The 22,595-nt window shown below is 41.5% G+C and overlaps 1 protein-coding gene across 1 annotated transcript in view; it reads left to right on the top strand.

Moving 5' to 3' along the window:
- The first annotated feature begins 12,402 nt into the window (after positions 1 to 12,402).
- The window catches only part of LOC104932568 (dolichyl-diphosphooligosaccharide--protein glycosyltransferase subunit STT3B), a 55,848-nt gene continuing 45,655 nt past the window's right edge, over positions 12,403 to 22,595 (top strand). The window contains exon 1 of the mRNA XM_010747831.3: positions 12,403 to 13,132. Coding sequence (XP_010746133.1) covers positions 12,843 to 13,132 — 290 coding nt within the window. The 5' untranslated portion in view covers positions 12,403 to 12,842. The remainder of the gene's footprint in view (positions 13,133 to 22,595) is intronic.

Raw genomic sequence — 22,595 nt, 5'->3', positions numbered from 1 at the left:
AGGTTAAATTTAATACCATTTAATACCTTTTTAATACCTTATAAATATTTTTTAAAACCTCAACGTAACTTGCCTCTAGTCATATAGCAAAGACAGGATCGATAAATGGGAGGGCACACACACTGTTACTGTCAATCCCTTAGTGATTTACATTGTACACACACGTACAAATGTTTTGTAACAATTTTTTTAATTGTCACAATTATCTTTTTTTGTTTTGTTGCTGCACTGCATGTGGTAATGCCAAAAAATCCAGTCATTTTGGAAAGACGTAATTGACATGATTTCATGTATGACTAATACGATGGTTCCACTTGAGGCATTACTTGACGTAATTGACATGATTTCATGTATGACTAATACGATGGTTCCACTTGAGGCAATGCTCTGTATATTAGGTAAAAAGCAAAATTGCTCCCATGATTGATCTATCCTTGCTTGAGGCTAGGAGAGTGATTGCATTGAGGTGGAAAAGTACGGACAGCCCTACACAGGGAATGTGGTTTCGGGAAATGGCGTCATGTTTGTCACTAGAGAAATTAACTTCTCTAGTGGTAAAGGGAAAACTAAACAAGTTCACAGAGATATGGGACACTTTTATGCAGTTCCTGGAGAGTGATCAGACTGAAATTAATCATTAAAATTTGAAGGACGCTTGTGGAGGCTGGCATGCCTCTTATAAATAAACAGGACCACTATTAATTTTTGTATATTTATGTTTTGTTTTGGGGGTTTTTCACTTAAATGTTTGTGTTGTTGAGAGTGGGGGAGGAGAGATGTCCATGATGTTACTGTCCCTGTCCCTGTCCCTGTGACTGTATGTTCCCTTTAAAAACAACAAACATATTGTTAAAAAAAAGAAAGACAGAGGTGATCAGCTGACAGAGGTGATCAGCTGCAGTTGAGCACATGAATGGTGCAGTTAGTAGTTAATAGGCAACACAACAGATATAGATTAGATAGATATAGATTAATAAATGTTTATATTAACGCTTACACTGTATGAAGGATGTATAATATAGAAATGTATATCAAGTTTGTTGTGGCTCAGGGAGGGTGGCGCCCTACCGCCCTCTATAGGCCAGCCACCACTGGTATATACATGACGTGTGTTACAGTCCAATAATAAAAAAGATGATACCAAGAATAAAATTGAATGAAAAATTAAAAATTAAAAACCTGGGAGAGGCATGATTTCCACTATTCTGTACATGTATCATATACAATGTAATTATTTCTGGCATGCAAATTAGATTAGATTTAATTTTATTATCATTACAGTGCTACTGCTCATTATCAGAAAGCAAAGAAGCAGTAAACTGCAGTATAGTATAACATATGGGAATGCTGAGTTATGAAGTATTAACATTCATGATGTGCACTTTAACACTGATGTAAAGTTTAACACTATAAACACACTTTAGGCAATATGAACTGTAACACAACAAACAACCAGCCTTACAACTCTAATATATAAAGAGGTGGAAAATGAAGAACATTTTGATTGGCTATTACAAGCAGAGCAAACTTTAGTTAACCACATGTCAATAAAACTACTTTCTTATGAAAGTATTATTATTATTATTTGCTTTGCTATTCAGTTCAATTAATGTGGGCTTATTTTTTTCATATCAAGAAATAATAGACCCAACTAGTTTTAGTATAAGAAAAATTATTATTTTTTTCTTTCCTCATTTGTGATTCCCCTTAGAATTTGCCTATGCCACGGGCCGACCCTGTAACCAACCACACTTGCTGTTGAGCTGATTTTTCTGCAATTGCATTTCTGCAATTTTTGATAGTTAGCATTTATGCATTAGCTGACATGAATCTAGCCAATAGTGGTATTTTATGTAGCTTCAGTGAATGTTTATTCTAAGATAATGGCTAGATAGATTCCAATTGCGGATAGATAACGTAAGCAACATAAACATTAATTTTAGCTACCATGATCATGTCAGTTTGCCCACTGTACCTCAAATGAATTGCCATCATTTGCGTTAACTAACAAACAGTTACAACACTTTGTTGCGACAGTATTAGTACACCTGATTAAAATGGTAACTAGCTCAACTCCATATCATGGATAGGTTGTTCTTTTGGTTCATCCATCTCATTATATTACATTACATTACAGTGTATCATCAATAGATGATAGGTTTAGCAGCATAAATGTGGATGATCACACTAAAAAGAAAGAATAATTGCAGATAGCTAGTCTGTTACATATTCGATATACAGTATACCCTGTTGAACAGCTGAGGTGAAATATGTAGCGTAGGAGGTGTTGGGTGCTGGTTTTGACTGACAAACAATTCATGTGAGCTACATTTGTTTGTGTGTGTAGGTGTGTGTGTGTGTGTGTGTGTGTGTGTTTCCCTGCAGATCGTGTGTGACTGTCAGTATTTTTATTTATTTTTATTCATTTAATAGGACCGTGTACAGTATTAAACATAAACATAAATGATTATATTTTGATGTACAGCAGCATTGCAGTAGCAATGGTGGGTTCAATTAGTTTATCATGGATAACTAAAAAAAAAAAGTGTAGAAATGAAATCACTGCCAAACTCTGAAACCCCAAAGATGCACAAGCATCTCAAACGAATGAGTGCTGCGGCCCACCAGTCATTTTATTTCACAGATTATCACAAAACACCCTTCAAACTGCTGTTTCATTCACTCTCCTCGAGGCCAAGTCAGACATAGAGGGAGTCACATGCACACGTGGCTCAGAGACCAACAGTGTCTCGGACACTTTACTCCATTATACCCTAACATAGCTAATTTTGTTGACAAAAAACCCAGCCACGCTGCATGTGTCCAGCACCAGTCACCCCACATTACCACGAAGTAACCTGTTGAACAGCAAGCCAGCCAATTTACAAGCCAGATCTGGCCCAGAGGTCTGAATGAATAAGGCAGTATTTTGCTACATTAGCTGGGGTTAGGAGATGCAGAATTAATGCACTCGCAAATGACACCAGCTCAGACATTAGACGACGGGCACCAACCACGACCCAGATCCACTGCCAGAAATGATTGGTCTCTCTTATCCCTGAAAACACTGGACTCTCTTGTTACTATTTCACACTCCTTCATACCACATGGGGTTGGATTGGTACAAAAAACTGGACTGTATATCTTAAAAAAGTACTTTTGCCACATGGCATCTTCATCACGGAACCATAGGTGACACACCTAGATGATCCTTGATGGCCTCCCTAACGTGTCCTCTTCCATCAGACAGACATATTTTATCAGAGGATGAAGGTGATTCACACAGCTTTGTATTGATTTGCAGTGACCCTCTCTCCAAAGGGACAAATTAACCCAAACTATGCCAGCAAAATGCCAACCCACAACATAACAGAGGCACCGGATACCTTCACTGTAGGAGTCAAGTATTTGGGCCTGTACTGTTCCCTGGGTGTATGCCACACATGCACTAGGCCAGAATATGATGAAAGATGTTTTTTCCTTTAATTTGTCAGCCGTCTGTATGTCACAAGTTGTCATGACTCATCTGTCTGTTTCTGTGAGAGAACAGCACCTGTTCTGTATGCTGTGAGTGAGTGCTTTTGGCGAGCTCAGTCCTTCCTTCAGTCCAGTCAGTTGGAAATGCCGCTGCTGAACTACAGGTGGTGACCAATGGGGGCACTGCATATATGTTAGATGTGTACCCCTATATGTGTGAAGGTTAGAATGTGACTGCAGTGACAAATTCTCTCAACCTCATTCTCAACACAAAAAAGTAAAAAGGAACACAGGCCATCCATCCATCCACCACAGCTGAGGGACTGTGGCCATGGCTTACTTTTGGCGTACAACGTGACTAGATGTTCCCTTTTAAAAGTATTGCCTGGGTGCCGTCTGGACTGTGTCCACCGGGTGGTGCAAGTTACCTACCAGGTCCCCTGCTGTCCTGCAGCAACCTGTGGGGAATGTGTGTATTTGCATCTCTATCAGAGGAACACAGACAGCAGTGAAGAGAGGCTCGCAGAGTGTGAGAGGAGGTTGATGACGGCTGTTATTCAATAAACCCTGTGTGTAGCTATACACAGAGTCAAGTTAAAGCACGTCTACTTTATTGTTTGTATAATGCAAAAAATATTTAAAGCGATTTACAAAGTGTGTCTTTACAACTGTACAAATGAAGGTCCAACTAATGTCCTTGTAGAGAAGATCTTAGCCTCTTTCTGGATGTCCTGGACAGTGCCATGTCCCAGCTTTTATTCACAACCTAAAAAAAATAAAAGTTACATAACCTTAAGGTTGTCATATCATATAATCTTTCTATAGCTGAGAATGTTGTCTGGGCCAATTAGTGCTTCCTTCAGCAGCTTACAACAATTATGTATTTGGGTCAAAATGTCACACTCTTTCTCTCACACACAGACATGCAGTAGTATATTAGTTTTACTTTATACCTTGTTCTCTTATCTCGATCATAAGACAATGAAGGTAGGGTAAAGGATGGTGGCCCATTTGTTCCCTTAAGTTTGTACAGTGAGTCCTGTGTTTCTGAGCTTCTGTAATGGAAAGTCCAAGCTGGCTCTGTCCTCACCGGGCTGCATTAGTGTGAAAATGATGACGCAAGAAAAGCAGAGGTCTGTTGCCTGGTCACACTGACACACAAACACACTGAAAAGTTTACAAAGTTTGGTTAAAGGATTACACATATATAGTTGTGTAAAGTGTTTGTCCATATTTCATATGCATACGCAACATACATGCAACCTTCCACATTTTTTACAGTATCTGAGCTGTGTTCATGCTCTTTTTATTGTAGCACAAGTGTATATGAATCCTTATGTACTGTCCATGTTTGCTGCAGTTAAAAGCTCATAGATGGCCCTCGTGATTGAGATGATGGTGTGCCGAAACGCTAGCTAACATCTGTGTTTATTTGTGTTCAAAGCAGGTACTGGTTAATACCCTGCTTAGGAATAATGGAATAGGTGTTCAGTTCTATTTTGTGGGTTTTCTCTGTGAACTGGTGCCATGATTAAGAGGGACAGCTGAGAGAATTCATGTTATGCCACTAGAGGTGAATTTCTTGGATCAGCACAAGACAGATAAAAGTGAAAGCTATTGCCAAAAACGCTTCTATTAATCAAGAACCAAAGTCAGAGATTCAAAGACAATCAGACACCATTGTAGTTAAACAATGCCAACTAGCAATCTGGTGGTGTTATTCCCTATGACCTGCCAGATAGTCTCTTGGCTCCATACGGTGTATGGTTGAAAAGCTGAAATTTAAATGAATTGTTAGAATTGCACCACGAGGAATGGAGCCTACCACTTAATTTGACTCAGAAAGAATTGATAGATTGCTTCCTCCTTGATTCTGGGGGTTGTGGTACATGACTGTTCTTAGCTGGTGGGGTTGGTTAATTCTGATAACATTAGGTCAGTGTAATACAAAGACACACAACCACTTTGCAAATGTAACAGAATTATAGAATATGATTTTGAGTTTAGACCGATATGATCAGACTTTAGACAGTTTCTATTGCATGGTGCATGTATTTGCTGTCCAATTTCTTAGAGGGACAAATGGCATTCAACAACTCGAATGCTCGCTGGGCTCACTGGTGGAAGGACGGGTTTCTCTTGCTCCTCAGATGATGCAACCATGAGTCACAGGATAAGCTGACCCTGTTGTGCAATGAAAGCGATGGCCAACGAGTGCCGGCTGGTGGTACAAGAGACACTGTGGGGCTGAGCATAGCAAAGCCACAGAAAACTCTGGTAAAGACCTGTAGCGGTTCTTTTCCCTCCAAAATCTCCCTCAGGATAGCTGTTGCTCAGTGTCTTCCAGTTTTATCAGGTAAAGTGACTTAGTAGCAACCTAATTTCAAACTTACGATGGGTAAGAAGCCCAGCATCTAAGTGGGCCACTGTACACGATCACGATAGTGTTATCTATCTATCTATCTATCTATCTATCGTGGTTGTAGCAAAAAAATGCAAAATCATCTCCAGCTAGTGTCTGTTAATTTTCTTTAAGAGCACAGATGCTCCAGTCTTATCCAGCACATTTTATCTAATGAAGCAATATAGCCGGGAGAGCAGACTTTATCCTATGGAGACAAAGAAACATGTAGATTATAGGATTTGGTTCAGATTAGCAGGTTTATTAAACCCATATGGTTCCGCAGGAATGAGTCAGGCCTTAACATAATTATCTGTGCATTATCTGCTAAATGGCATTGCCTCAACACAGCTAGTAAACCATTTTCTCTCAAAACCAGGGGATTTGACCAAAGCTGCCCATCCATGAATTCTCTATTTTCAGGGTCTATTTATTGCACAGTCTACATTTGCATTTTGTCTAGCTGCTGTGAATGGGTAGGACACAAAATGAGAAGAGCAATAAAAGCATCGGCATCATGTGTTCACAAATCCAGCTGATGAAGCTGGAGGCTTAATGTCTTAGTGTGAGGCCTAAATTAACTGCCTGTGTGTCTTCCACACCTCCGTTTTTACACAGACTAATGATGGTGATTGCACATGTACAACATTTGTGATATGATTTGCTATGTTCTTCTTTTGTTTGAAGTCTCAAAATTACACAAAATATGGCGTGGCATGCTTTGACTGAAAAGGAAAAATTAAGTGGCTGAAAATGGTGCTGCATTACAAACTAAGGGGTTGTGTACAAGCAAAACGTTGAGCCGCAGATAAGTGTGTTTTTTTTATTTATTTATTTCCGTTCTTTATTCAGGGAAACCTTGACTGAGCAAATTGCTCTTTTACAGCAATGCCCTGATCACAACAAAACACAAACAATATACAATAAATAGCCCAAACGGTTGACAGTTAACAGTTAAAACAAGATCAAGTTAAAACAGGTAAAACCAGTTAAAACAAGTTTAAACAAGATCAAAAACACAGTTTAAAACAGTTTAAAGCAAGATCAGTTAAAGCAAGAACACTGTATATTTCCCATACCATGTATTAAAACTTTAAAATGGTTTACGGACACAAGTTTGTCTAGTTTCAGTGTCTCTTGCAGATGGTTCCATTTAGTGGGTGCATAAAACTGAAAAGCTAATTTGCCAGCCTCTGATCTTATTTGGGGTGTTTCTAGTGTCATAAAACCTTGTGACCTTGTGCTATATGTGCAGTGTCTAAAATGTAAAAGAGAAGTGAGGTATGATGGTAATTTGCCTTGTAGTGCTCTGTAAATGAAAAGGAGGCAATGTCTTTCCCTCCTCTCATGTGTTAACCCTGCATATTGTTGCCCGAGGAAACAGAAGGTCTTTCAGATCCCCATACCTGCCATATATAAATATTCAAATCTTTATGTTCTCATAGGACGGCACAGTGGTGCAGCGGTTAGGCCTGCCAACTCAAAGCAAGAAGGTTCCTAATTAATTGACGACATGGCCATAAGTTTGAATGTGTGTGTGAATGGTTGTTTGTCTCCATGTGTCAGCCCTGTGAGCAGCTGGAATAGGCTCCATCTCCCTGTGACCCTAATGAGGACAAGCGGCAAAAGAAAATGGATGGATGTCGTAATATATAATGGCACGTTTCTGATTAATCAAAAAGCTGAAGTCAGTATAATGCTGCATTTTGAGGTAGTAACACCTCTTAAGTAAACAGAGCTCCACGTGGCACAGTCAGAAAAGGCTTAGATATATTTAATAGACGTGCAAGAAGTATAACTGATGGTTTAAAAAAAGATTTTGATGAAATTCACTTTTTACAGCAGCTCACAAAACAAAAGGTGGATAACAACATACTCTTAAATAAGAAAACAAATCTTAGATGTACTCAAAATAGAAAAAAATTAAAAGTATGTACTCTATATGCACCTTTCAAGTATACTGATATGTTGTATGTATACTGTATGTTGGATTATTTCACAGAAATAATCAGCTGTACACACACAGGGTCTCTAGCATATTAAAAAGTATACAGTAAATTACATAATTTAGTATAAAATAAGTGAGATTTTTATTTATTTTTTGCCTTCAAGGCCATGTTCAGTTTTTCTACTAGTTTTTCTAATGCTTAGTGTTCCAGACATACCCACTGAAAACATATATTTTTTGTCCATATACACTTGCGTATTTGCTAAACCGAGAATAATCCATATTTCATATCTAAATTATTCAAAGGAGTTTCATGTTTCATGACCAAAAGCATCTGCTTCCTGAGGTGCCACACAGAGTGAGAAACAGGAAAAAGAAGAGAAAAAATACTGAGGTATTATATAAAGAAACATGGGAATGGGGCATAGGGTCGGGTGTGGTGTTTTTGTTTCCTGGTGTCGTTTCATTTTGTTTGACTTCCTGCTGTCATTAACAAGCTCCTCATCAGAAAATCACACATTCTGGTCGAGACCTTGCCTCTCCTTCAGCTGAAATAGCTCTCAAGATGAAGACAAATACTTTCTTTTCTTTTGGTACTGCTGAGTCATCAGGACTTTTACATTTCTCAGATATGTTTCATTCATAAAATAGTGATGCTCTGACAAACAAGGATGAAGTGCAGCTAGATGACTCGATGAAACTGATGCTGACACAGTGCAGGTCAGAGACCAAAGAGGTTGAGAAATTACAGAGCTTTGGGTCTGCACCACAGGTCGGTAACCACTGTCATAAGGCGACCGAAAAATATCTGAAAAATGAGGAGGCGCTGTATCTCGGCAGGATACATGATTTCACAGAACTGAAACCGAAAAAGCTTTATTATATTTTCACTTAAGTGTTAACATTCATGATTTACCACTGTGCTAGCAGCAGCTCACCACAAACTTCCTGTGTGCAGCAGGGTGTGTGATGCAGAGAGGTGACAAATGAATGAATGTGTCATTAGCTGCAAAGGTCACTCTGTACCACTTCATTAATTACTCTAATGGCTTCCACTGATAAAACATGTGATGTAGGATTAGTACAATGGTGATTCATGACATGTTTATTTAAGCATGTTATCACTTGTTTTAGATTTGTTAATATATAACCAGAAGTGTGCCTGTAAGCTGTGATGGACTGATATCAACAATATTTAAAGTTCAGTGTCTTTTTTTACATTAATATCTCTTTGAAATATTTAACTGCAGAGTCTGTAGAGTAGGAACGGAGAAACTGCATTTAATTTACTGGAAATATAAAAGACATTTTCATAAACAAACTGATAATAAAGAGTTTTAAGGCTAGTTTCAGTAGATTTGGTGATAACTGATAAGGCTGCTAGAGGTTGAGGCTCAGGCCTGCAGAAAAAAAAGGTCTCGAAAATAAAATGATCACCAGACCTGATATGAAAATAAAACCAATCTATCTTAGGTGTTATTTTCACATGTACCACAATATAATTATGTCGAACATCTTCGCTTACTGCCTCTTTACATATAGCCTATGATCTATAACTTGCATCTCTCTTTCTGTGATAAGAAACACTTTAACCACTAGATCATTGCTCTTACGCCTTTATCGTGCTTTCGTTTTGTTGACTTCTGCAAAAGTATACGAACTACTTTAAAAATACTGACCTGATGCATATCAGCTGTTATCAGTTTCAGATATGAGATGATACAAGAAGGTGCAAATCAGCCTGTAGTGTGTAGGAGTAGTGTGTTTTATATGCATGTGTATGATTGTGCGTGTTTTGCAGACACTACAAAGAAATGTGAGGTAATTTATGCAAAGAAAGTTAGTGTACAAGATAAATTCCACTGCTTATGGTCACACGTCACCTGTTTTTAATGGAGGCAAGGGAATTTTATGCAACACATTTCATTACATTTATTGCACACACCCCACAGATTGAAACCAGAGACATGCGTCAAGTGACATCGTAAAGGTCACATGACGTGTAACTGACGTGACCTTTAAAGTGAAGATCAGAAAATAACTCAGAGTTTCTTGACGTTCCTCGACTATGACTCAAATCGTGAAACCAGTCCTCCTTTTTTTACTGTAATGTTCAGAGGTAGACCCAAATGCAGACCACAGACCTAGTGGCAGGTACCAGATGTATTAGAAATAGTGGGGAATGGAGGTGAAGTGGAGTGAAGACGATGGCTGGCAGGGTTCATGGACTGAATGAGGGGGTAGTGTGGTTGGCAGGGGATAGCTGGCAGGCAGCCAGACAAGCAGAAGGACTGGCAAGTGGAAGATGATCCTGCAGCACAAAGAAAACCAGGTTAGAGCACAGAAAAAAACTGGAAAACATGGCCTGATGTGTAGCTACCACAAAGGTTGAACAGCAATCTGGGGAGGAGTGAATGATGAGCCAGAGAAGATGTACTGCAGGAGGAAGAAGTGATGGCAGGCAGGTGTGTGAGCAGACTGGAGCCAAGGAACGAAACCACGCCCACACACAACATACATAAAAACAGAGAGGGGCAGACAGGGGAATACTGAAACACAGGAAAGGGGTAAACACAAGAGAACACAGGGGAAACTGTAGAAGTTCAGATACGGACATCTTTATTTAACTGTGAATCATGTGACCAAGCAGGATGTTATCTAATTTAAAAAGCAGTGGTTTATGAATTAACCCTTGGTGAACTCCTACAAATTTTGTTTCAACAGATTTCTATCTGCAAATTGAAACAAATGAGTCCTAGAGCCAGAAAATATTAATAATGAATGTTTAGTGTTCTCTACAGAACTAAACTAACTGTACTAAATATAAAACAATCGCAGCAAATCTGGAAAAACACAGGCTTATGTATTTTTTGCTCACAGTTTAATGCTGAAAAACTTAACTAATCTGCATCATCCAGACAAAAACACAAAAACAGAAATCTCGTCTTGAATAACCAAAACTGTTGGCAGAAACCTTCAAACTCATAGTGAAAAGCTGATTGAGAGAATAAGTTTTGGGTTTTTTGTAGAAATGTTTACAATATATTTGCTCATTCCTCTTTTGAAAGACTATATCATAAAAAGTTTGCAGAATGATGAATAACCTCGGGGCATTAATGTACTTGGTTAAAGATATTATATAGACAAATGTTTACATCCTTCAATTTCATTCTCGGTAAAACCTTGGAACAATGGCTAGATGGGCAGATTGCAGTCACATTGCTCAAGTCTTTATTCACTCTTAGCTGATTCCTCTCAAGACGGCTGACTGCCCAATATGGAGGTGAACCTCATTACAGTCTCCAAACTTTTAATTTTGTTCAGAAAAGCCTCCCCTTTGCTTTAGTGGATACTTGATGAATTATCAAGCTCTGGGGCTCTTCTCCAAGCAGCTCAACTCTTTCATCTCAGAACTATCCTTCTCCTTGTTTCTTTTTTTGTGATGATGGGTAAACCTTTCGATCTGTCAGCTTCTATCTCAGACACAAAATATAATGGCCTTAAATTCCCCAAATGGCTAGAGGAATTCAGCGTTGTTTTCTGGGCCATTGATGATGTTTCCTGGTAGGGACATAAAGTATAGTGGGCCTGTTTGTCATTGCTCTACCAAGACGCACAGCTTGTTTCAATACATATACTGTTATTTAACATTGAAACATGCCATAGGATATGACCATTTATAAAAATGTAGTAACTCATGGCTTTATTAATAAACTGTTTACTAATACAACAGAAAAATGAGCCATAACTTTTGGGTTGACAGGGTGTGAAAAAGGGTAATAAATATCAAGTCTTCAGTAAATACAGGGTCAAGAGTGTCTCACTTTCTAATAAGCCATTGTGAATGTTAATGATCAATCAGTAAAGTGTTCTTATAGTATTCATCACAGTATTAAAGTCTGTGGTTGTAAATGTCAATAAGCTGAATTTGAAATTCATGTTGCTATGAAGCACTGAACGTCAGAGGTCAAATGATCCATTGGAGGCGTCTTTCTGATGAATTAAAGAACTATAAAGACAATTCAGGTGTCGTGTGGAAAAGATGATAAATGTTGGATTCATTCGTTTTTGGAGTTTAACTATATGTTAACTAATATTTCGGCCTTCTGGCTACAAATTTGACGATCCTTTTTCTGCCTGCGAGTCCCCCAGCTTTAAAGAGGCGAAATACAAAATGAATGATGTGCCCTCTATTACACCTTTTGTTCGTAATTGATTAATTAAATATTAGCAGCATGAACTCAAACCAGTGTCCAAATGTTGATATGTATTTGCAATATCAGTTACTCATTCCGCTCATGCTCAATCAGGGTCTAAAGTTGGCACGAAGCCCCGCTCCTGTCACACTGACTCTTGCTTTGTCAACATATTCAATAGGTCCAGAGAAATTCATTTATTTCATTGGCTCGCTTGACTCCATCTGGCCTGCGCTGTTCGCGCGCCATACGCTCTTCCCGCTGTCTGTCACCCGCACGTCTTTCACTTTTTTCTCTCGCGCCTGATCGTCTTCACCGACCCGGGATGCTTTATCCCCATTGGTCGGGTCGGCTGTCTGTCACGGGCGCTCTACCGTGGGATTGGGTTTCTCCTGGAGCAGTGTCCCTCTTGGCTGTACCTGTCTCACTGTGAGAGGCTGACAGCTCTTCCTGCTCCACGAGTAGTTCCCGCCCCCCTCTATCCAGCTCCAAGGAAGGAAGGAGGAAACGGCTCGAGCCGCATGTGTCACTTCCAGTCCGCCGCGAAGCTGCGCTGCTATGTGACTTCCCGGGGTTATCCAGCTGGTTTTGTGGTCGTTGGGAAGTAAGGTTAGAAAGTTTGGAATCGCAGCCGGTGTTTTTGGGGGGTGCGGGGTGCGTTAGGGAAGGTGGTGCAAGTGGTTTCGGAAGTGGAGCGTGGCAGCGAAAAGGAAGGAGGAGGAGGAGGAGGAGGAGGAGGGGGGCGGCTTTTCTCTCCCGTGTGATAAAAGATAGCTCGCTTCGCTTGCTCGCTCGCCACGACGGGGGACTGACGTAGAATATGGCGGAGCATCACCCGGTTTCCGACAACAAACACAAATCCTCGCTGAACTCCGGAGCGTCGTACTCGGGGAACGGGCGCAGCAGCACGGCGGTGGCGGAGAGAGGCAGCAGCAGCAACGCCGGGGCAGCAGGAGGAGGAGGAGGTCTGTCCGGCGGCCTGTCGCAGCCGGCCGGGTGGCAGTCCTTGCTGTCTTTTACCATCCTGTTCCTGGCCTGGCTGGCCGGTTTCAGCTCCAGGCTCTTCGCTGTCATCCGCTTCGAGAGCATAATTCACGAGTTTGACCCCTGGTGAGTTTGTTTCACCCACCCACCCACACCGAGGCGGTTTGACCTGTTTGATAAAATAGGTTGTTATCCATGAACGTTAAGGAAGTTTCTGAACGTGTGTGTGTGTCATACCACACACACTGCTGTCTGCTCTGACCACCGGGAACTCAGAAACCTGCAGCTACCTGCCAACTTGACGACGACTGCTTCCAAAGCTTATCATTGTGATTAGTAATAGGCCGGCTGATGGCTGTGCTTCAGGAGGCAGAGCGGGTCGTCCACTAATCAGGTGGTCTGTGGTTCGATCCCCGGCTCCTCCAGCCTGCATGTCGAAGTGTCCTTGGGCAAGATACTGAACCCTAAATTGCTCCCTGTAAGTCGCTTTGGATAAAAATGTAGTAATATGGACTGAAGCCAGCAGTCTGTCATCTTACATGTCTCTGCGTGTTTCTGTTTATTTCCCGACCAGTCTACTGATTTAAAAAATCAATTGAACGCACCTTTTTTTTGTGACGCCTGCGTATCTATTGTAGTTCATTCAAGTCCGACATTGTAAAAGCCGGTGGTGGTGGAGGAGGAGGTGGAGTGGGTGCCACGGCAGAGTAAACGAGGACAATGGTGACAGCTTCATCTGACGCGGGTTGAACCCGGAAACAGGCAGTCGCTCGGTAACCGGCTGGACCTCCGTGACACAGATTTCTCCTTTGTGTACCCGCACATCACCTCACCGCTGCCCTGATTCGCTCGCTTCGCAGCAGCACTAGCACCGATTACAGTTGTGTGCCATGCCCCCAGTGTCATGTGTCTGCCTTTAAAAGCTTGTATTGTTATCTTATCTCGCATGTTAGTCCCGCAGGCTTTGCTGATATTTGAAGTTTGTGAAGCATTGTTGCCTTCACACTGAAATATACTCTTGATCCTGCGTGGCACTGTTCCAATTCATACAGCGTTCAGAGTTTCACTGAACCCCCATACGGTAGGAGCTCTTCCACCAGGCTGTCTGAGGCAGGTCGAGGTTAGCAGACTTTGCTGCAAGACAAGCCACAACAGAACGGTTCTGCACTTTTTTTTCCTATTTATATTCCCATCCAGTAATATGATTTTCAGAGCTTACCTCAGAGATAGTGAAGCAACCCGGATTAAGCGCTTTGCCAAACCTTTGCTCTGGCCTTCATATTGTTTCTTTTCAAAACCTCTACCAGCTCTGCCAGAAATTGTCCAAGCTTTTTTTATTTTTTTATTTATTTGTACACCAAGGGGCCGTGCCTGGCTCAAGTCTGCATTGCATCACTGAAAAGCATTTAATGATTATTCTGAGACCAGCAGCATGGATTAAAAGCTGCCGGCTTCATGTCTTGTCTGCTGAATTAAAGAGGAGGCTTGAGAGTTTTGGCTGGGCTGAGAATCCTTCAGTTTTCCTGCCGTGTTGCTGTCTGAAGGTCTAATACGGCGTGACATGGAGTGAAATTTATTCATGCGCTGCTTCATTGTACTATCATTCTCCCTTTGCGATCAGACTGGCGGCATTATGTAAACTAGATGTTTGCATAGCTGAGGAGACGTGAGAGATACTGTGTGTGTGTTTTCCCCGCAGGAAATGATCAGATGACACAGTATGTCAAGGCTGGGTGATATTTGTTGCATATTGCAAAAAAACAACCAAAACCCAACTGTACCACAAAATGGACCAACTGCAAATACAAAAATTAGTTTTTGATTATTTCGACTTCAGAAGGTAGAAAGGTCATTTTGGTTATTACAGTATTTCAAACACAACTTCCATCACCTCAATTATCAGGTACGGTAATCTTAAGTATCTATCACAAGGGAAATTGACACGCAGCAGTTGCAGTACAAAGTAGGAAAGTGTGTGTGTGAGCGCCATATGTGTTCGTGAAGGGGAAGTGGTCTGTTTTTCCTGCTGTAAATGTACAACAGGCTGGAGTTTGAACCTGCGGTGTGTCTACCAAACAGACATTTGCAATGCGTGGACAGTAGTTTTGTTTCACACTGAAGAACCTTGTCAAAAGCAGCAGCCTTTTCTGATCACTGCCCGATGACAGCTCCCTCATGTGCAAGCACATGACCTCACTGCACGGTTGCTGTCATTCCGTTAGCTTTTCTTTTTAAAAGGGGATCGCAGGAAAGCTAACAGTCACATCACCCCTGCACTACCCTGTTTGTTCTCTTTCTGTTGCCCTTTCTCTCGTTCACTCCCTCTCTCTCTGATGTGGCTAGTTAATAGTCCTTTCCCTTCAAGAGTGCTAGATCGTGCTATCAGATCTGACAGGAAAGCGGTATTAGGCAGCCGGCCCGTGGATTGTTGGTTATGCTTTGAGTTTGGGCTGCGTTAATCACGCACCTGACGGCATCAGGAAAAGGAAAAAAAGACACACACACACACACACACACACACACCCCGCTTCATTAGTACTTATGTCTCTGTCTGATGTACTAACGCTTGCTCACTAGTGAGCCGGACCTCCCTCAGTGAAAGGTCTGACAAGGAGACGGCATCTGATCCACCTGTCATCTTGTCCTCAAAGCTCTGGCTCTCTGAATAACGGCTCGTTGGAAATTTGAGTGCAATTAGTGTCACCCAGTCTCCAGTTGTCTTATGAAGAGTGACGTGGTTGATATTAGTGCAGATATGAAACTACTAAACTTCCCCAGAAGAGGGGATCCAATCAAAACAAAGCCGGCCTTTTTGTTTGCTTTCTCATCACGTCCGCTTCACAGCCGGGACGTCACTTTCAGTTTGTTTTTTCTTCCAATAGCTCGGCACTAATTAACTGGTAATTAACTGGTTAATTTTAAAGAAAAACTGGCACGTACTTGTGAGGTAGCTTTGGTCTTTGAGAGCTGACAGAGCTAGCTTGTCTGCCCTGCCTAAGCTTGACTTCTTATTCTCCAAGTGTTTCTCAGTGCTTTTACTCACAGCAGCTCCTCGCCCTCTACCACATTGATTGGCAGCATATCGGTCCCAATCATTCAGCACACCAACTGGGTGATGGCCTCAGATCATCACGCATCACTTCCTCCCTAGCAGCCAGCAGCAACATGATCTCTGGCTGCGAGCCATCCTCGGATGTGGCAGCTGGTACAGTTACAGAACTGTGCTGGTGCTCCTACTGAACTGAAGAGTAGCACCACACATTCTAATCTTGCCTTTGTTGGAGGAAAACGGCCCCACACCGAGTTTCATTTCTGACCTCAAACTGCAAGCCCCTGAAGCTGTCAGTGGTGTGTGTGTATGCAAATTAACCTGTAGACTGACACGCATAAGTGGCTAGACACCATTCTCTGCGGTTCACTGTTGACATCCCTGAGGTGATATCGAGGGCTGACTGTTGAACCTCAATACTTTCTTTTACTGACCTAAATGTGTATGGAATCTGGGTGCTGGAAATGTCAAGCACCGAAAGCCAGCAGTGAAGATCTGGCATTGACTTTACCAGATGTTTGAGCAGGTAAGACAAAACGAAATGTAGCTGTTTTCCTGTCAATGTGCTTCCTGCAAGCTGGTGCCAAAGATCACTTGTGATTAGGCAAAGCACCACTCCAACACACCCTCTACAACCACAAGTGGGCTGGGTGTTTTTCTAGTTCGGCAGGAGCAACAGGATTAATCTCTTCCTGGAGAAAGATCTAACTGATGACATCACGTTAGTTTCAGCTGCAGGAATATCCCAGTTAAACATTCATTCATATCAATATTTGAAGCTTATCACCTTTAATAATTCTAGATCCGGACCTCCCAAATATTTTTGAGCTTGTGAAAAATATGTTGTGCAAAAGTAAATGGAGCGCAGCTGTTATTCTTATGTGGCAGATTCTACATATTTAACCAACAGTTAATATGCGCCACCGCGTATCACATTTCCAGATTGAAGCTGCAGGTTGTGAACATTAAGTAGGCTGACAGTGTCTCTGCCTGCTCAGCCAACAGAAAGTACAGATGTCAACTGAATCTTTATGTGTGACAGTTGTTAGCTATGCTAGTGGCGTGGCTCTAGGGACGCATACGTTTGTGTCTGACGGGTGGTCCTACTCAAATATCAGCCGGATGGATTATAATGAATTTTTGGCGGAGGATAAATTGTAATCACTTTGACGATCCCCTGACTTTTCATCCAGTGCCTCAATCATCAAAATGTAAATTTGTTCAACGCCAATCTTTCAGCAAACGAAGAGAAATGACAATGTATCCCGTCTAATGTGGGGATCAGGTTCTCTTTGTCCTCACACGCACGAATGGAAGATGATAGGAAATGTCCCAGTGTTTATTGGGGATGGAGTTGATGATGTGTGTGCCATTATTGTACCCAGGCTGCAGAATGGCTTATCAGTTGTGCCACATTACAAGGCACTCAGAGAAAGCGAGCAAGAGGTTTTTGTGTACTGTAATGAAGCGGTATTAGAGCCAGGCCGTGTTGCTGTTGTACATCTGCCTGAAAAGATCTAGTTCTTCTTTGTGTTTTCTTAAGAGGAAAAAGGTGCTTTGAAGGTTTTAAAATGAAAAGGCTAGATAGACTTTGGAGGGGAAATGATAAATGCCTGCTTGTATCAGAATAGGGAAGCAGATCCTACATTTAGCCCCGTTGGCTTCATTTACTCCAGCTGCCCATCCAGATTTGATTTGTTTCTGCTTCATCATCTTGTCTCTCCAGCGCTGTTGTGTTCACATGAGGATTAGATTTTTATTCTCAGGTTTAGGTGACAGCACAGAGCCGTTGCCCTTGCCTCAGAAACACTGTGTAAAACAATAATTGGGTCCGAGTCAGCAGTGCACCGTGAGGCTATGTCTGTGTTTTGGCCCGATGATTCACGAGAGCAAGTACAGTCCTGCTGTCTACTATTAGGTGCCCCCCAGCGGTGCACTCTGCTCAGTCAAAGGGGTCATGAAACTTTGCGCCTCTGGCCCAACAGAGCTGATCCACCTGAAACCTGATTCCTTTAGCGGCAGTGCCAGCGACTCTGCCAGCGTTTTCACTGGACAGTGGAGCAAATGTTCCGGCTGCCAGTAACAGGCAGGGAGAAGACGGGCCAGATAGAGCGCTTGGCTAACACACCAGCATGCTGACACACTCTCAGTCCCACTGGGCGGCTGTGACCTTGTGCAGTTTGGACTTTACTCCACGCTCTGTGCTGATATTTTATTTACTGCCAAATTGATGGCATTTCTCCAAATTTGTGGCTGTGATTTGAGTTTTGGTTTGGACACACATTGACCCAGGAAAAAAACTGAGACTCCTGCACAATGAAATGTAATCAATATTCACCAGCCCTGCAGTAAATCCTTCCTTTTTAAAGCTCATGATGTTCAGCTGTTGACACTTAGGCTGGGCCTGTTGCTGCATTATTGCAGTAATATGATGCCTACCACAGAGTTGAGCTCATTACCGTCATCGCTGTTACTACTTCCAGTAATACCTGCTATTAGCCTCTAACCTTACATGGGAACGATGCACACTGTGTTCACTGAAATACCATATTATTATGTCTGTGAGTTCATTTGAACAAATAACCAGGACTTAAGGGCTTGTTAGCTGGCACTGCCCTGCCACCATTATGAGAGAAATCAGTCCCAGCTGTCTTTGTGTCAGGAGAGTTGATTCAACCTAATGGTAAACTGTGGCAGCAGTTAGTGAAACTAACCACCACAAACTGTTCCCCTTAAATGTACTGTAGAGTCGAGCAGACTCCTTTCTGACACTGTCAACAAAATTGGAACTTAAGGTCCAGTGTGTAGAATTTGGTGACATCTAATGGTGAAAAATTGCAAATTGCAACCAACTGAATACCCCTCACTTCTTAATCTCAGTTCAAGCATGAAGGAGAAACTACAATGGCCGTGCAACTTTAAAAAATGCGAAAGGTCCTATATAGATCCAGTGTTTGGTTTGTCGCTTCTGGGCTACTGTAGAAATGAAGTAGTTCAAAATGGCAGCCTCTGTAGAAGAGGACCCGCTCTGTCTAGATATAAAAGTCTCATTCTAAGGTAACATAAACACAATTTATTACACACACAACAATTCTTATTTTTAGGTGGTTATACACTGATGAAAACAGACTTATGAATATGCTATTCCATTTCTGTCAAGAGATTTTACACACTGGACCTTTTAATTGGTTTTACAGATGTTGTGTTTGTTAATGATTCATTATTTGCGCAGGAAAAACCTGTTTGTCACCTCTTCCTTGATCAGCAGCTTTCATCGTCTCTCAATCAGTTTGGCTGATTAATCTGCATCAATAGGACATTTTTACAAACTACATGTACTGGTGCTTCAATGCGCAGCCTCCACCGGTCATGCTGGGATGTACGATATTGTAGGGATCTGTGCCTTTAAGCACAAACGCCCCTGCAAGTAAAATCAGGGAATATCTATGCTGGCATTTCAAACCAAAAACTGTATCTACTCAGCAGTGGAACAGGCCCAGCTCTTCCTGAGAGTGATTGAGTGAGTTTGCACATTCTAAAGAATCAGAGTGTTCTCCAACTTCTTCCCCATTGACCCACCATTGATCCATCAGACTCCGAGGCTGGACGTTCCCTGGAGCCAACAGCAGAGCACTAGCCAGACTACGGGGGGTAAAACTCTGGAGTTGTTGGAGAATCACTAAGTTTGATAATTAGTCTCAAGAAGGCGTAACTTGGGTTTCTATTTTGTTGGCCAGCGTTTGCATTGAATGTTTTTATTTGCTTCCAGAGATCCCAAAGAATAGTTTTTTGCCAAGGTAGGTAACTCAGTTATTTTTAGTTGCACTGTGGGTTTTGTGTTGAGCTCTGACTGTAGAAGACTCCCAGGTAGACTTCCTAATTGTTCTGTGTTTTGTGCTTCTTTTTTTTGCAATATCTGGGTGTTGTTACTTTGGCCTTTGCATCACTGGAAGCTTATTGTGAGCTATGTTTGCTACACCAGACATCTGTTTCAGTCTGAACTGAAGTGAAGATTGTTTTGGAATGTGACAGGACAAACTGTCCATTTCTGTTTGAAAAATGAGTCTGTATATATTCTATATATTTTTTTCTATATTTATTATGACACTGATGTGTGTGTATACTGTGGTTCTGTTCTGTATGTAAAGGAAACACTTCTGTTCTAAATATTGGCTCTGCAGTATCTGTTTTCTTTGTTGCTTTGGTATGGCCCGCTATTGATACAGTGTCGGGTGTCACAGTATTGAATCCAGTGCACAAGTAATCTCATGGAAGTGCTGTGTGTAGTAGCAATGAGTAACAAGATGTTAAACATATCAGAACTTTTGAATTAAACATAAATGGCATCATCTGCAGGTCTTTGACTTTTCATGGGAAACTTTCCTGACATGTGCAGTATGTAGTAACTGTCAGTTCATTATTATGAAACTGCTGGCACCTTCAGGAAGTAGTCTTGTCTTTCACCATCACCACCACACGTTGCGTATTTAAACAACTTCCTGTGTCCTTATTCAGCTGCTGCGCCATCATGGATGAGCTGGCAGGGAACATTAGAGCTCCGAAGCCTCTTCTGTCACACACTTGTTTTGTCTTTTATCAGGAAATCCAGCCCACCGCGTACATGTGGAATATCCCCTTTATTCAGCTTACATAATACTAATTTTGTTTCATTACGCAACACACAGGATGGTGATGAGTCACTGTAAGCTCTCATTCAGATTCAGGGAGGGTGAAGCAGCCTGGCACTAGACTAAACTTCTCAATTTTACCATTTCATATGTGCATTTATTTTCTCAGAGGAAGGTGACAGGAAGCGCTTCTTTGTATATTCAAACAGTCACATTTATCTTCAGCCCCTGTGGCATCAACTAAGACATGAAATATGAAAAGGCCATTCATTTCTTTTGGCTGTTTGTTATTTAATTTTTTTAAACCGCCAGTTTGCAGTTAGAGGAAGTCGTTGTGGTTATCACAGCTTATCAGGCAGTGTATCTCCATGTGTGTGTTTGTGAACTGTGATGTGGCTGCTGCTGGAGCTGTGAACTTGACTTTATCACACGCTAGCCTGATGGTTCGTCTTCCACCATCGCTTTTCTTTTTTTATCGAGAACTCCCAACGTGGCTACTTAATCTGTGAAGTGTGTGTGTGTGTGTGCCATGTGCATGATTGCAATAGGCCTGTCATCTGCTGTGACACCTCTGTGAAGGATATTAACCGAGAGCTCCATTTCTTTGTCCCACAGTAGCAGTAGTATATACGCATAGACAGATTGTGATGATGAAACAGCTGTGCAATGAACTCTTGTCGTCTTGTCAGACAGCTCCTGATTAGAGGTTGTGAAATTTCTTCATTCTAAGATGCATCATGATACAGAAGAGGAAGATTCTGTATTGATGAAGTGACAGGACATAATCGAGAGATTGCACCTCCACAAACAGATTCATTGTTGTTAACTTTAATAGTTGTTGTTGCAACATGACCCTTTTTGCATTGAATTTTGGGTGAATCTTGGGTTAACCATCTTGTTGGGAGGTTTGGTGGAGGGAGGCAGAGCACAGCAGTGAGTAACTTTAAAAAACGGATGTCTTGACACATTTCTGACTTTATGAACTTTATGACACACCACACCACCATGTTAGCCTTTAGCCCTGAGCTACCATAAAGAACACAGAGAGCAGCTAATCAGCCAAGAACTGAGGATGCGCTGTCAAATTTACCATCCAACTGAAAAGAGAATCAGTCTGTGTCACAGGAAGTGACTTTACAGAAACAGTGACACTTGAACTCTACAGCCAAACCAAAGACAAGCTAATGGAGTCAATGAGGGAAACTGGTCGAGTAGACATTACATGTGACTCTGATGGAACAACAGAAATAGTTGTTTAGCTCACATTGAAAAGATGCAGATTAGAGACTGTTGTAGATGAAATAAATAGATACAGATTTATTGGGTTATATTACCTGATGAAAAAACCCAAACTTGTCTTTGCTCAAATCTACCTGATCCTTTTCATATTAATGTCAGATTGACAAGAAGGCTGTCAACATATGACACCTTTTATCTCGTGTTTCCAGACTTGCACACGCTGATATGTATATTATTAGATTTGTCACTACTACAGTAACGCTGTGTAACTGTAAGTATGAAAAGGGTGTCTGGCGTTGACTGCTGCGAGGTGTTTGATTAATGTTTTAATAATCTGTGTATTGATTACTTATTTTGGGTCAGGGTAATTAGCAGCTAATTGCACACAGTGAATGGTTGCAGTTTGCTTGCCTGTTTTTTGAACTTTCCTAATTAAGCACGACGTGCTGTGTTATTAATGACTCCTGGTGCAAGCATTGTTTGGAGACTAAACACACATGGAGGAGTTCTCCTTCTGAAAGATCTCGTAGCGTGTGCAGAACACACTGACTCGTGATGTCCCCTCAGCACATCTTCTCTACACTGAAATAGAAGTTGGATTCACTCTTCCTTCACTTTACACAGAAAGATTAGTTGACCTCCAGCTCTATAACTGGAGGCAAGTGAGTGAGTG

The sequence above is a fragment of the Larimichthys crocea genome, chromosome XIII, assembly GCF_000972845.2.
Source record: "Larimichthys crocea isolate SSNF chromosome XIII, L_crocea_2.0, whole genome shotgun sequence".
In the NCBI taxonomy this organism is placed as follows: domain Eukaryota; kingdom Metazoa; phylum Chordata; class Actinopteri; family Sciaenidae; genus Larimichthys; species Larimichthys crocea.
This window is presented reverse-complemented; position numbering and strand designations above follow the sequence as displayed.